The sequence below is a fragment of the Austrofundulus limnaeus genome, unplaced genomic scaffold (genome assembly GCF_001266775.1).
Source record: "Austrofundulus limnaeus strain Quisiro unplaced genomic scaffold, Austrofundulus_limnaeus-1.0 Scaffold357, whole genome shotgun sequence".
NCBI lineage: Eukaryota > Metazoa > Chordata > Actinopteri > Cyprinodontiformes > Rivulidae > Austrofundulus > Austrofundulus limnaeus.
The window spans coordinates 328,969-345,494 of record NW_013952759.1 but is presented as its reverse complement, the minus strand read 5'-3'; the positions used below and the strand labels follow the sequence as shown (position 1 = coordinate 345,494).

General features: G+C 38.1%; 1 protein-coding gene across 4 annotated transcripts in view; it reads right to left on the bottom strand.

Annotated features, from left to right (window-relative positions):
* Positions 1-16,526, bottom strand: part of mtmr4 (myotubularin related protein 4) — a 48,416-nt gene that overhangs the window by 29,524 nt on the left and 2,366 nt on the right. The window contains exons 1-2 of one of the 4 annotated variants that reach the window (XM_014023102.1): positions 11,097-11,221; positions 10,079-10,180 (exon numbers count right to left, since the gene is read on the bottom strand). In XM_014023102.1, coding sequence (XP_013878556.1) covers positions 10,079-10,081 — 3 coding nt within the window. In that variant the 5' untranslated portion in view covers positions 10,082-10,180; positions 11,097-11,221. Of the gene's footprint in view, positions 1-3,280; positions 3,776-10,078; positions 10,181-11,096; positions 11,222-16,526 lie in introns of those variants that run through there. The other 3 variants (XM_014023103.1, XM_014023099.1, XM_014023101.1) reach the window with 3 other exon arrangements.

Here is a 16,526-nt window from a genome sequence, read left to right as displayed (position 1 = left end):
AGATTTGGCCTAAGGCTAATTTACACCTGTAGTCCCATCAAACAGTAAAAACAAAACAATATTCAACAGTAAAATAAAATTAAGAGATTTTTTTTCAAAAAATAAAAATATAAAATAAAACATTTTGCAATTAAAACATACATAAAACACCCCACCCCACTCTCCAAACACAAAAGTAAATCAAACCTCAACAAACAAGGTGTTCTTGATAAGATTTGGGAGTAAAATCAAAGCAAAGGTCAAGATGAAAAGATGTGAAAATGTAATGATGCACTCTCTCTTTTCCTCTGGACGGATGAATATTTCATTGCCCACCATGTTCTGAACAATCAATCCCATTTTAAAGTTGGACCTGGGCTGTGCACCACCCCCAGAGAAAAATGGAAACAAATGTCTTTTTAGAAAGTAAAATCTGTTCCTTTTTTAAATATTAAATCATCAAACAGCAATAAAATGATTTATTATGATCTCAAAAATAGAAGACAAGCCAGGAGATAACTAGAAACCACTTAAAGTAGTTTAGCATAGGATTAAAATGGGTGTTTTGATTGGATGGTAAACCTGTTACACTGTTTTAATGCTACATCTCGATGTGTGTGGATGGTTTTCTCAGTGTTGCGTCACTGCAGCTGGTTCTGTAATGTCATCAGGTACCAAAAGTTACCAAAACAATATAAGAAAAATATAAAGCCTAAAGCAAATCCTCTAAAAGCCTTAAGCTTCACTTACACTTTTAATTTATTTAKCTACCGAGAATACGATCTGAGTCGTGGAAAAATCGTAACCAATTTAATTATACTTTTTATAGCTCCACTTAGTGTAGTCAAAACAATGCACAGGGATAATAACGTGGACCAGTAAGAGCACATTTCTGCTCTTTGTTCCCCCGGCCTCCGCGCACCAAAAAGAAAAAAAAACAATAAAAGCATGATGAAAACACAGCAACTCCATTCCCCCGTTGGCTGGAGAAGATTGACAGGKCTGTGATCCACTGAGGCAACAAGAGGACGTGGATACTAAATTATACACACACTGACGCAGAGCAAGAAGTGCCAACTCAGCATCACCGCAGACGTTTGAGACCATAAATTGTGCAACGCTGGGCCATGACTGTTTACAGTGACGGCAGAGGAGGGAGACGGCAGCAATGAGAAAAAGTGAGAAGGAAAAGTGCTAAAATATCAAATCAATTAGGTCAAGTAGCATTGTAGCAAACTGATAAAAATTTCTATTCCTTTTAAAAAAATGAGCCAATTTTCTCCTAATTTCTACAAAAAGATCCATCACATTCTTATAATTTGGCACTTGTTCCTAATTATTGTTTGAGGTTTCAGGCCATCTTAACCTCAGGTTTACAATCAYGTTGAGGTTGATGTTCTCTTATCCAAGTGAGAAAACAAACACAAACCATGGTTGATCCGCCCCCAATGCTTAATAGCAAGAAATGTGCTCTGATAGTATTCAGATTTTTAGTTRTTTTGTTTTTTCCACTATGTAAACTTTGTAAACTTCTGTAAACTTCATAAGCAGCATGCGGGTGACTGTAGTTATTTTATGAAGTCACAGGAAGACACATTAAATGGCACCRGCTTGGATAGAGGCGGTTRGACAGACTGATTCAAGACACTRCAAAAWGATTTRATGGTGTTRAAAACAAAAGAAGTTATRCTGACCTGAAATTATTGATAAAGGACTGTTTTGTTACCAGGTATGATATAATTAAAATGATTGGGTTGAGTTGATTATTAAATTTAATCAGCACTTGATTTTGTTTTATTGCTCTATTAAATCAGTCTCGCCTTTTGATTTGCCAACAACTGTTGATGCTCTTGGTAACTAGTTGGAGCCGACGCCTGTTAGGCAATAAAAATGTGACCAAAGATGTCCCTATRTCATGGCAAAGAAATGACACACAGACACACAACACAAACTGTAATGAGGTGAGTTCGAAGGTGGCAGGGTCACTAAGTTGAATATTATTTTTAGAAAATCACTCCTGCTCAGCTGTRCTTTCTAAGTGCTAGTTAGCAGATGTTAGCTTGCTAACATCTGGAGACAAAGGTCATGTTAAAAATCAGAATGCATCAACTGTTTTAAGCATTTAGTAATAAAAATGATGCCAACAAATGTGTAGATTATGGTTGCACTATAAGCTGTAAAGATCTGAGTTTCACATCCATGCTTCTGTAGTCCTAAAGGAAATGTTGTAACTGATTAACTGAATGTTAGATGCAGTATTGTGTTTTATACTTATGATCATTTCAGCCTGTAAGGTTAAAGCTGATAAAGAGTTGGTGTGTCTTATGTGTTCTGTCGTTTAGCCTAAACAAAAATGAGTTACGTTCTATGTCGGACGTAAAAGGTAACAACTCCTGGGGTGTAACCAGGAAGAAAGATACATTATAAGCTCAAYTCATTATTATAGTAAAAAGAAGTTGTCAGTGTGTTGCAGAGTCTCTGCTTTAGAGCAGGGCTCCTGTGTTTTGTTTTGWTTTAGCTCAAGGTCTTACTGAGGCCTGTGAGCTGTCCTGTGAACCTGACTGGAGTCAGAAGATTGAAAACAAAGTTTTAAAAAAGACATCCAGCAGATTCCTGTTTATTCGGACATACCAGCTTCTTACTGTGAGTTTTGCTCACAAGAGGTTTGTTATGTCATCATTTAATGTATGTTTGGTAGTCCAAGATTATATTTTCATTTCAAATGTACAAGAAACTTGTTAGGTCAATGTGGAGACGTTTATAGCTTACATTAAGGAAACGCTGAAAGTTAGATGATTAAGTGGGAGCACAGCTGAAAAGTCAGTAATATAAACATGAAGTGGGCTCAGATGAATGAGGCCGAGACGGTCCTGTCTAATTCTTAAGGGCCTAAATTTTCATTGTCTCAACCTTCAGCCAAAGACAAACACCTGTTCAGCATTTTTAATTCCCATTCTCCACTGCAGTTAATACAATTCATCAGTCTGAGAATGCAACATCCGGCACACAGTGTCCTCCGTCTAGATACAAACATTTAACTTGACCTCCTTTGCAAAGACTTCTCTAACTATGGAGTGCAATTAGCTAGCTATTCACCTCACTTTCAATGAGATGCTTTCAAYGCTGCCATGAAGTCAGTGTTGCTACTAAATAACTGCAGCGCTCATGTGCTGACCGGCATCCTCCACCTCCCCCACTGACTGGAAGGAAGGTGAGGTGAGGTGAGGACAGAGCTGGAATTCACACCCATCACAACAGACCAAAATAATTAAAGACCAAAACAGGAAAGCTGTGGACTTACAAAGCAGTTGAGCATGGAGCAGGACACCCTTTCTGTGAGGCTCATGTCGAGGAGAGGCAGGACTGTGTCCGGATGTCACGCAGCYTACAGAGCAGCAGCACGACCAGAGAGCGCGAGGAGCCGGCATAACCATCCTTCTCCCAGCGTCCTCGACCCCCTCTGCTCCAAACCCCACCTGTCTGCCACCCTGCTCCACCAGGCCACTTCCTGCACGCTTCCCTGTTCTCACGATGCGCTACGGGACAACACGCCGGCTTCAGGACCCCACACCTTCCCCCCTTTTCAGAGAGGGAGCACGGCGRTGCCTGAAGACGGTCCCTGTTGCACGACTCAGTGGGGGACGGTCCATAAAAAGGTACAAAGAAGAGCAGCAGTCCAAAACGATGAGCTGAGTTCAAACCGAGCTGAAATCACTGCAGATGTTCTTCCTCAAAAGTAGTGAGCACAGAGAGGGACTGAGGAGAGAAAGGAAGACAGTGCCTGATGCTAGGCTCCACCCTCCGCATGCGGCTCAGCCTCTCGCTTTATGCTCACATTTCTCGCCTCGTCTCTTTCATCCCTTACTCCTCCCCCCTCCATACCCCTCCTCGTTCACCCATCACTAGCTTCTTACATAAATACGTTTCTCCCTCAGCGTTGTGGCAGTGAGGCCAACAGGCGGACGACGTCGAAGACACACACACGCGCCATCTGAATCTGACGGCTGTTTACTGCACTGACAGAGACAGGCTATGCTGCACAAACCGATACACAACCTGAKCGCAAACACAAAGAAGTGAGAAACGCCTTATTTAGTAGGTGAAAGGTACCAGATCTCTAACATGCTGTAGGCTGAAGAGAGTAAACCTGCTGGGAGATCTCTGGTGACACAGCGTTCTACAGACATCCCTCTCCCTGCTGTCTCTGTGGAGCTATCAGACACTGACCAACACGTTGTGCAAAGCATATCTGCATGCAGAACCGTGTTAGGCGTGCCATCACGGAAAGCCACGAAATGCATTTGGTGCATCCAGTGTACCCCCAACCCCCCACCGAGCACAGACCCACTCCCCGGCTGAGTCGTGACAGCGGCTCACCTACAGCTGCATGACCCCACATTATGTAACACGTGCAATGTAGCATACAGAGCAAAGCCTGGACCCAAACTGCAGCGCTACAGAATGATTGGTCTCATTAAGAGGAGGGGCTTTAATGTCAATCTGACATGAAGTAGACTTTAAACATGATGAATTTTCACAGCACTTCACTTTTTTTCCTTTCAATGGTCTTGTCCCAGTTTGGTAAAATAAATAAATAAATAAATAAATCATAGCAGGGAACTGTAAAAACCTGGTATTTGAAGATTAACTTAGGTTTGTTTAAGTATCAGGAAATTTGATTCAAGCTTGAATTATCCAAATTGATTTCTTGGTTGCTTGATTTCTAAAAGCTTTGCCTAAAACAGCAACATAAACTGGAGAATGAGAAAAGCCAGACAATGCTTACCAAGGCCACAGTGTTGACTACATCCAAGCACAACTGTCATTTATTAATCACCATACTCATGACTGCACAATATCAGGAAAACCTGCAATATGCTATAACAGTGCTTAATATTGCGATGATGCTACTACTACTRCTRCTAAATGAACARATACTTAAGAATTTRGTGTTGATGTCTTTCTGTTCTGAGTTCAGAGCAAAAAAACAATACATACATAATTTCCATTCCAACATGAGTTTTATTTTAAAAAACGTCCAACTAGATACAGCTGCTGTAATCGCAGTGAAACAACAAACTGCACACAATACAGTTTCTTCATGACTTCAAAACATCCATCCATCCATCCATCCATTTTCTGTACACGCTTCTTCCTTTTCAAACATTGCTCCATTTAACATTTCCCGATGCTTAATAAATAATACAAATCACCTGAAATTAAAATAAAAGTTAACAGACCTAAATTCAACTGCAAATTCTCTCATTACAGATGGTCAACAGGATTTGATTTGGTCCATTTTGTTTATCAGGCTGATGCTGACAAAATGTATAAATGCAAATGTTTGTGCCAACCATTTATTGCAGTTTATGCAGTTGTTTGTCTATTGCACAGGCAATACATTTGTGATAAATTGTGCAGCTTTAATACTTATTGGCTAAATAGCACAATTAATTGTGATTTTTTTTGCCAATATTACCCAACCCTACTATAACACCCTGTCAATTTGGAAATGATAAGCTAAAATTTAACTGGTAGTAGCTGTGAGTCATTCACAACATATAATCTAGGATCACAAGCTCACTCATAACTTTTTTTYTCTAAAGGTCTGTCCAAACCAACTTCATCTTCTATAAGATTATAGTTTTAAACTCTGACATAAACRACAGCAGCCAATATGTCAATACCTGCGTTATTTATTGTTTATTTAAAGCTACATCCCACAACATTTATAGCAAAGTTATTAAGTAGAAAAAAAGCCTTTATTATATTGCAAATTACAAAGATTTTGCAGATGTTAAAGGGAACTTAATTAACCATTCGCCCGAATAATGTTGCTCGTTTTTATTGGGGATTTTTTTTCAGTAAACGTCCTTTCAAAACAGTTTGTTTTCAGTTTCCTTTGTAAATAATTTTCACAAAAGTTGCATCCATCAACTTTCTGCAAACATGATTATTTAAACAAAACTCATAAAAATTGTTTTTCTGGTTATCCAATTAGGTTCATGTTAAAGGGTAGAGAAAAGGAAAAAAATACAGCTGCCACATATTTTTTCTAACATGTCATTTAGATGCAAATACAAATGAAAATATGAGGTTTTARTTATTTTTATTTACAAGAGGATAAATCAGTCAGATTATYCCAAGGGTTAAAATAGAAAAAGWTGATTTTCTGTTTATTTGTTTATTTATTTTTTTGCTTCAGAACAGGTATTGATCCATTCAGAGGAAAAACTCTTATTTTAGAAGAGTTAATCAATATATGTTATTACTTTCCAGGACTCAAACTGGTCGTTGAACACAAAGCCTATTTCAGGCAGTCTGGTGATTAAATGTCAAGATTAATTTAGGGCTGTTAGAATGTCTACATAGCAGAACACAAACAGCTCAACACACTGCAGATATTTGCACCATGAATTTAGAAATAAGTGATCGACTAACAGAGAAACATGTGCATACCTGGTGCAATAATTGGTTGTAAGAAGAAGAGGGGGTATAAAGCTTTTCTCTTGTGGTGTCAGGTAATCTACTTTCAACAYGAGATCCTTCTGTCCTTCTCGTAAAACGCTAGATTTGACTAATTCCAGAACAAACACCTGAMACTTTATCTGAATTGAGTAAATTAATAAAATGCTGGTTGGACAGAGTAAGAAATTCAAAACACTGGAGCCAAAATGTGACTCRCAGTGCATTCAAATTCACCAGCTCTGCTTGAAGGAGCCCCAGACTTGGCCTCCCGTGTTTTCGAGGTTATTTTAGGAAAACRGGGCAGCAAGTCACTGTAGCAGGGTGTCAGCATACGTGTTGACACACAAACACAGAGGAAAGACACAAATAAGACATGTGGAGATAACATTTTTATCTCGCATGTATGCAAGCAAACCGTTAAGTTTCATTAAGTACGCAAACACATCAACACAAGTTGAAGCAACAGGTATAAAAACACTAACACTGAAACAATAATAAAATGATTACATCTCCAACAACACTAGAAAATGAAAGTGAAATGTTTTTATGGCCRAAGTAATAAATGTTTAATCTGAATGTGAAGAACTGGTGAGTGACAAGACTTCACAATGATAAAGGTCAAACTCTGGTGGAAGCAAAGGTCCCTTTAAGTAGATCTGCTGTCAAATCATTAACAACAACCTTAAATGAACCCTCAGGGTTCAACTACAACCCTGCTGAGTTATTGCTCTGTTCATGACATGAAAAAGAAAGAAAAAACAAACACCCGCACACACTGAGGTGATTTAATCTTTTTGGAATAAGTTGTAATTATATGAAGCAAGGATCTCTGTATAACGCTTGTACATTAACTCCTCTCATAAACTCCAAACACTCACACAGCGTAGCGTTACAACACACAGCGGGCACTGGGAGTAAAAACAACCGCATTGTGCTCCCTTCCATGCTCGTATTATTCTGCTAGCAAATGAACAGCCTGAGTGGACAGCAGCGTGAACTTGATACCTTCCATCTTGTTTGAGGAAAGCAATTAAAAAGGTAGCTCACAAAAAAAAGGATTTAAAGGCTCAAATTACATCAAGTCACACAAACCTACCTGAGAATGTCACCTTTAGAGCTGCAGCCCATCAGAAACATCATTAGCTGTGGCCAATGTGCAACTTTAAGATGAATGTCAAACCACTTACAATTGTAGATGTGCATTTATTTTAATGCATCTTTTCACTCAAACCTTCCTTTAAATCAACTTTAAGCTTGGCCTTGACTGCTACGCTGTGACTGAAGGCCTCCAGGGTGTGTTCAGACTCAGAGCACCTGATGTTGCTGTTTGAGCTTGTAGACAAAAGTCTGTCCACACCCACACACACCAATCAACAACACACCATATAAGGTCACGTAAGCAGTATGATGGCAAATATTTCATAATAATAATAAAACACAACTTTATCACAGTTCTATACAGATATGCATAAAGTACTTAAAAATAATTAAGTAAAAAAATACCTTAACAGAAAATGACTGGTAAACATGGATTTTACTGAAAAGAAAAGTACTTTTACACACACCAAGAAATGAAGTGAATTTTCTTAACCAAGTTATGTCAACTGGTTCCACTAAACCACTGAGTAAATTAAGTAAATAGAGCAATTTAAATTTAAATTGCTTTAAATTTACTCAACTYGGTTTAGTGGAACCATTTGACATGAAGTCAATTCAACACTTCCCTTTTTAGAGTGCGTAACCAACTCCCTTCATGATGAGTTCTGGTTATATTTCAATTTRTAACAAGATGATAAATTTTAAAGCAAAGAAGTAAAAGGGTATTTTTTATGTTTTGAATGTAATGAAATAAAAGTGAATGTTAAAAAATTTGGTAAAATTGCAAATCCTTAAAAAATACTTGTAGTGTAATGAAGTGAATTTGTTACTGTAACGTCTGGTTCTAGCTTGATATTCTGAATTCTGTATTTTATTTGCAATGGAAGATAAACCCTTTGTTCACTTGATGTGCAAACATTTAGGCCAATAGCTCCTGTTAGAAGGCCAAGGGCTGGGCAACCAGCCACTGTGACATTCTTTAGACCCAACTGACCTGAACTTCAGGACTGACATCCTCCTGTTMCACTTCCTGTTTCTGCTCTACACAACATGTGCCCTTTCCTTTCATGAGAACCTTGTCAATCATCTTTAGCACAACTTATACTTTCTTTTTAACCACAATATGTTCTAACAAAAAGAAGAAAAGTGAATAATGATTCTCACAATAATGTCAAGTTCAAAAACAAAAGCGGCATAATTTGGCTCCATCATTTGAGAAGCTCATTATGTGAACAAACTGATTCAGTCTGCTGATCAAACGCACCTAAAAATTAAGACAAAACTAAAAGCTTGTTTGYCAAATTCAGAATGCAAGTAGAAAATCATGGATTAAAACCAAATCCTAGTTCAGTAACAAACTCCTGCTTTTGTCATCATTAGTAGATTTGTATTTTATTTTAAAATTATATAATTGTTTAATACCGACACGACTTTGAGCAGCAACCTCTTGAACTTCAGTTGGGGGTAAGTAAAGTGTTATTTTCTTATGTACCTGTTGTAGTAAGTGYAGTATTATCACAGTTATTGGATACATAATTATTTGGTTATTATTTGTTATTTAACCCTAATCAAGACAAAAACTGGCATCACTTATAGGGAGAGGACAGATGTTTAGGAGATAGACTGGGAGAATAAAACWAAGTTCAAAACTGTAAACAGATGATGTTTTTGACWTTTTMATGGCCCTAATTTTTGCTAATTTTTATTTAATACATTTACAACCCCGCAGACACTTTATTATTCACATCTTCTTACACAGCTGCAGTAGCTTTTTAAAAATGCCACATCTTTTATCCAGTTTTAGGTGAAGCGAGGGTCAACRGGCTAAAAATACACTCAGTGACACGTGGCAGGGAGCCTCATCCCAGGTGCAACATCTGTTAGCTGCAACGCAGCGTTTCAGAAGCATGCAGGAATCTCAACACGGAAACAAGAAACATGCAACCCTGCTGCATGTGCAGGTACGCTGACGAGCCAGGAGGAGTCACTGGTGCAGCAACACCATTCCTTACTGGTTTCCTACAAAAATGCCTGCAATAACTACAAAAATAAAGAAATAYCAGATCTACTGTAAAGAAAGAAGTCTACCTTTTAAAATCAAAATTGATAAAATCATCTCTTTTTGCAATATCTAACAAACATGATCAAACTGCTTAGTTTATAAAATATAACATGGATTGCATTACACAGAAGTAGTTTAGTTTGTTGCAAAACTTTCTTTTTCTATATTTATATATTATTGAGTGTTAATTTAAATGTGAAAAATGCTTGAATACTYGATACATTTATCAAATCAAATTGAGCATCTCTTAAGGTGACTTAGAAGTGTGAGAATTCTTGTGCAACACTGTCTTGTTTCGACTTGTAACCTCACTTCACCATTTCCAGTTAAAGAGTGATGATGTTGTAACTTGCCATACTCTTTTCTAGTAATTATGTAAAGTGCTCAGAGCAGCACATGGACTGAAACTCATCAGAAATCTGCAGCAGAGTCGACATAAAGTTTTCTGCCTCTTCGGCGTGATTGGCTCACCATGCTGCCRGTCCCTGGTGCAGACGGAGACTCTGGGTGCTCCTCTTCAGGTCCCGCCCTCTCCCTCCTGTCTTCTGGGCTTTGCTGAACCACCAGYGGATTCTGTCAAAATAAAAAACACACACCTCCTTCAGACTTGTGCATGTGTGTGTGTCTGTGTGTGGGGGCGGCGGTGGAGTGTGTGCGATTGCTTCAAGGGCTGGATTCCAAAGCTTCTTGGTACAAAGTACAGCACGCAGAATGAAAGCTGGAACGAAAACAATAAATCGCTTCTGAATAGGAAACTCATTTGACGTTACAGAATTGGGGGAAAAAATGTTGCTTTTTGAGAAAATGCCAGAGGTAAAAGGTTGATGGTGTAGCTGGGGTCAAGTCAAAGTAAAAACACACACAGAGTAGCAGGCAGACGTGCAGAAAAGTGGACTCTGACACCATTATAGTGAGACTGGAACAGATCAGCTGGAGACTGATTTATAGGAAATGCCAACTCCACATTCCTCCTCAGATTACCAGCAGACAGATAGCTGTTCTGATCCATTCTCCACACCAGGTTTTGATTATTATTATTATTATGTAACACTAGCCTGTGAGGCTTTAAAGTCACTTCTAAAGACGTCAATACAATGATCACGTTTTGGGCTTTAAGTGTGGCAAAACAAAAACAACAAAAAAAATAAATAAAAACGCTGACCTGCTGCACATTGTTCCTTTTTGTGGCTCTACGAGCTCAGTCAGCAGGCAGAAACAGCATGCTCGGTCCAATTTACAATAAAAAGTCAAAACCTTTTATCTGCAGTCAGACAAAACATGCCCACCCTGCTCACTTCCTTTTTGTTAAGATCAGAATAAACAATGAACTGATTAAGAGGACGTTGTGAAACTGAAGTTTTCACTCTTCTCACTTCTCTAGTTTCCCCAGACACACCCCCTTTTGCACACTGCTCTGTGAAACAGAAAAAAAAAATAAAAACACTACAGCACAACTCACAAAGCTGCTTTGAAAGTGAACTTGTCTTACCTCTACAGAAGAGCTGAACAAAGCTTCTTGTTGGAACGTTTCTAAACGGTTTCAAAGGTTGAATTAAAACTCAGTGCTWTGCAAAGTTGCGGCAGCGTTCGTCTCCCAAACACACACTGGTTGTAAACCAGTGCATGACGTGCCTCCCTCCCTCCTGCACCCTGTGTGTTACTCCCTCCCATTTTGCTTTACTCCTCAAAGTGAAAGAGGCCTTATTATAATACACTGACTCTTGCCAATTCCCCCACCTACAACAGCACACTCGTGACTTCTTTTATCAGGAAGTGGGACCGTCAGTTCTAACCCTAAACAGAAATCAATGCATGAAAACAATAAATCTATAAAAACTATTTTAAAAAATATCTCAGTGAAAATGACAGCTCTTTCTGTTTGGTACTGGTAGAAACTGAAAAACCAATTTTGAATACATTTTCACCATGTTAGGTATAAAAAAAAATGAAGCGACAACATCAAAACATTTCATGAATGTTGTAATGGCTTACATGTTTATCACTCCTTTGGCTGCTTTATTTTAAATATTATATTTATCCATAAAAATCTAGATTTTGAGCTGCTGTTTGTGAAGTGGGCAGGTCATGCTCAGATGGTTCTTAAGGTCTGAAGCTGCAGCCATAAACTGATCAAAGCGAGAGCCTGGGTCTCACASAGCTGAGGCTGTTGGCGACAAAGTGCAAACGATAGTGAGGGAGTTTAAAACGTGTCAAAGTGCTCGAATGGGGTTCACAATTTCTTCRTGTCRATCACAGATTCRTTATGCTTAAACATCATGTTCTTAAAATAGAATGAAATTCTTCAAATATTTGCAGAGTCGACACTAAAACCGTCTCAGTTTGTAATACTGTGTTATTTCCTAAACTGCCACTTGTTTGTTTTAGCTATCATTTGTACATGCAAAATAAAATGTACATTTAAGCATTTCTTTTTGTAAATTGACACTTATTTATTTACAAGATAGATTTAAAGTTTTATACTTTATTAAAAAGTTTCAAAAGTAGTAATAAGAYGAGTTGCATTCAAAATGAAAGTTTAAATTCAGTCTGTTTCCATGTTAAATGTTCACACTGTTTTGTGTACCCARCAGTCACAGTCCGGTGACAAAATGGTGCTACACATTTGCAAAATCTAATTTGGCTCATGAAAAGTTGTGACAGCTGCAGTGATAACATTTTAATTTCACTTCTGCTGGTTTGTACCTTATTAAAATAGTTGCACACAAAGCCGTGTACTACCWCTTATAGTGAACAGGTTGCTAGTATTTGAGTAAAGAAATCTATTGTCGTTAGCTTGCATTGCTAAAGCCTGGTTTATAGTCCATGCAATGTAAAGAGGCTGGTATGCTGCAGCCAAACTGCTGAAATCGGATTAGATTGTAGCAATTTCATGATGAAAATTGTGTCATTTTGTTTGCATTGTCACCTTTTCGGCCCCTTCTTGTCACGACCCATTGGCTGAACTTTTTACCCCCCTCCATATAAAAACGCATTGTGTGATTGGTTCATGTGAGTGTTTGTGGGGATGTGGGTGAACTTCACTACTGTGGTTGAGGCCGATRGAAAATACTCTCCTCTTCAACTGGTCCAGTCAAACTTACAGTCAGATAAATCTGATAAAAGCAGACGGCACAATATTTGTGCATTGAGGGAACAGCCAGAAGACGCAGGCAGCTTTCTGTAGCTGTGCTGACCAGCAGGGACTGTGCCTCGTCTGGAAAACTAAGGAACATATCTGATGGAAACAGTGGAGGTCTCTTCCTGACAAATTTACAAAGTGTCATTTCTCCTCAGTTAACAGCAGAAATACCAGATCTTCCTGCTCCAACTCCTCTACCATCAACTTAAAATAAGCTTCCACTTTGCCAACTGTGCCTTCTGTGTGGTTGCTGTTTGCATGTGGCATGATGCTGCAGATGGAGCACAACGAGACCAGGACTTCTCCCAGTTTGTCTTTTGAGTATGAATTGTCTGCGAGAAAAAGACCATTCAGGTCAATAAAATCTGATGTCCCGTCTCTGACGTAATAACCAGCTCTTAACAGTTAGCCTGGTTATTGAGCACAGAAATGAGCAAATCACGCTGGTTCTTTAAGCTGCCACTGGAACATGGACACGTCATTTCCATATCTGAGTTATGAGASGATCAACAACACAGTGAACTTTGACCCACAAAATACGGATCAAACAAAAACTGATTTGTWCAGCATCTAATTACTTCAGGTTGCTTTGTCCACCTGTTTGACAACAAAACAAGCATTTGCTATTTAAAGATCATTAACTAATAAAGAGTTTGTCCTTACAAAGTAGCTCTTTGAATGCAACATTTTTTAGCCTTAATCTACAGTGTCTGTATACAAAGCTATAATATAAAGCTGTGCAGAAAAGATTTTAAAGACACTTATTTCTGCTATTAAAAAAATAAACTTTACTGCAAGAACCTGCTTCAGAACATTTTATTAATGGTTGGATACTTCAAAGATTTTATCAAGATGAAGGGAAGACAGATTCTGACATTGTTTGAAACCKTCATGTTACATCCTGTTGTGTTTGTGTAGTTGTCTGATTGCACACGGCAAACAGTCGTTTCACAAGCTGGAGGTGTGTCCCTCTGGTTACAAAGGTGACAGAAGTTACAGATAATCCCAAATACCAACCCCATTTTTCTCCAACATCTGAACGCATCTGAATGTTAGTGCCTTAAGATRCACACACCGTCACATGATGCTGTTATTTTACTCTAAAATGATGGGAGTTGTTTGAAATGGACTTTTTGGGAAAATATGACACTTTCATTAAAAAGCTGAACTAGTTAAATAAGTCCCAGTGTCCCTACGAACATATCAGGTGTGTGTCAAWACACATCACAYGCACATTTATGGACACATCAAGCACACAATTCGTTTTGTTTTAAAGGTACAGTGTGTAGGATTTGTTGTTTTCAGCGACATCTAGTGGTTGAGTGGTTGAATCCTCCTCCCTGGTCCTCCCCCCACCCCCACCCCCCGCTTCCAAACACAAAGGAGTTGCTACGGTGTCTCTCAGGTGTCAAAAACCTTTGATAATTCCAACCAYGATGTCTACCAGCAGCTTCAGGGCTAGTGATGTTTCAAGTGGTAAGATTATGAGCTTTAATAAGTAAARTTATCCCAGCTACAATGACAGACAACAAATATTACATTTATAGGATTACAACTAAAACCGTTTTTGACGCCGCCACCGCAGTTTGTCCTTCATGAGACTTCGTAGTCAAGATGGCGGCTGCCTGTAGTGGCGACCCGCGACCATGGAGATATAAACAGCTTTTTATAAAGTAAAAATAATAAAACAAGGTCTTTGTCTGCAATGATTAGACATGTTTTTTTATTATTGTCATTAGTGATTATCTCAATTTCGGCTAAAAGAATTGACAAAATCCTACACTGTGCCTTTAATTCAATTTTTTATGTGAAAGAAGAAAACTTTACTACAGAGGGCCAGTCAGAGCTTAAAGCCAAGTGAAATGTGTTCCTTAATGCTGTGTGAATGCATAACTACCAGAAACAAATAATACATAACTCACATTGACTACAAAACAAACAAAACAGTCAATATTTACCTACATTATTCTACACATTATCTCAGTTATTACGCTTTTTTATTTTTATTTTATGCTGCAACATCAGTGTACATTCATTGAGCTCATCACCCAACACACATTAGGTTTGAAAATATAATTAGGACTCTATAAGTTTTACTGAGTTTTAACTCGTGGGCTTGGACCAGTGTGAAACAATTAGGACAATTTGACCCGCATTTTTTCCACAAACCACCGAAAGCTTGGACACCTATTATTTGTTCCAACAGAATGTCATTAAAAACACTGAAATTTCTGTCTGTTTATTTTCTGTCTACCTTGGACTGCTTCACGGGGACACGTTTTAAGTTTCCCAGTGAAGTTASCCAGAGGCCTTGTGTCCAGTCAATCCATCTTAATAAATACTTAGCTCAGTAAATACCTACAAATCTTAAATACAGTCAATAAACTGTTACAAATTGTCAATACAGCACCTCCGCTTGTGCAGAACTAGACTCTGTTACAAATTGTGTCAAACTTCAAACTATACAGCAGTTTTTAAATCATGCCAATGGACCATAGTGGCTCAGATGGTAGTTGTAGAGCCTYTCAGCAAGAAGGTTGTCGGATTAAATCCCGGTGCGGGGATCTTTCTGGGTAGTTTGCATGTTCTYYCTGTGCATGCATGGGTTTTCTCTGGCTTCCTCCCACAAACCAAAACCATAAATGTTCGGTTAATAGTTAACTCTAAATTGTCCCTAAGTGTAAATTTTAAATGAATAGTTGTTTGTCTGGTTTGAAAAAATATGTTTAAACCAAAAAGGGTGAGGTTTTGTAGGCTGGCTGTTTTCAATTTATTATATTTTTATTCAAATCTGTCAATTACTAGCAAATAAACATTTAAACAAGCAGATGAAACAAATAAAACATGTCATTTCTCTGGGAAAAGTAAAGAGTGCTAGTTTAAGGCCAACACCCGCAGGTACAGGAAAACGTATAGCTCTGATCAAAAATCCCTAACTCATTCTTTGGAATTCTTTTAAAGTTATTTATTTCTTTGTTTGTTTGTTTGTTTGTTTGCTGTGGGGGTGACTAGAAATTAAAACTGTTTTCTAAACCAAATGTTTTAAAAGTTGTGTATCAAACATTTATTCTACATTTATTACAGAAATTACAGCTGTCTGTATAGATACAGACCTACAGGCTTGCATAAATCATATCTGCATGTTGAATTGTAGACTGGAAACAACGTAAGTCAACAAACCCTGAAGCTACAGAGAAATGAAACTATGTTATGAGCTCTGTAAACCCAGGCTTTCATGTTGGGCTCTGTGTGTCTGTTCCAAAGAAAATTARCATTTATGAGCCTGATTCCTCTTTAAAAAAAACTATCAGCCTCACTGACATTTTCTTTTATTTATCTGTTATGTATTATGAGTTTTCAACTAACAACTGAGTCAAAATGTATTGGAACACTGACAGTAAATTCTCTCTTTACATCATAAAAAAAAGCATCCTGCAATAATCATCCAGGTCTTTTATTGTTGTTTTGTTACCCGTCCTTTATCAGAACATAAGTTTGACCTCTCTCTATGTTTCCTCATCAACTCACCAATATTTTTGTTCAGTTGTTGAAGCTAAGGAACAGCCTGTTCCACACGCACAAAAACACACACCCATGTTCTTCTGCCTGTGGTTGTGGCCTTTTTTTATGTTTGTTGTGTCTCAAGTCTCTACTTCTTTTAAACAGGAGTTGTATCATGATGTAAATGAATAAGCAGGATGCAGAGGAGGAACCTTACACATGACAAAATTTACAATAGAGATCATGAACGTAAGAGTTTATCAATTCATAATTATGCTC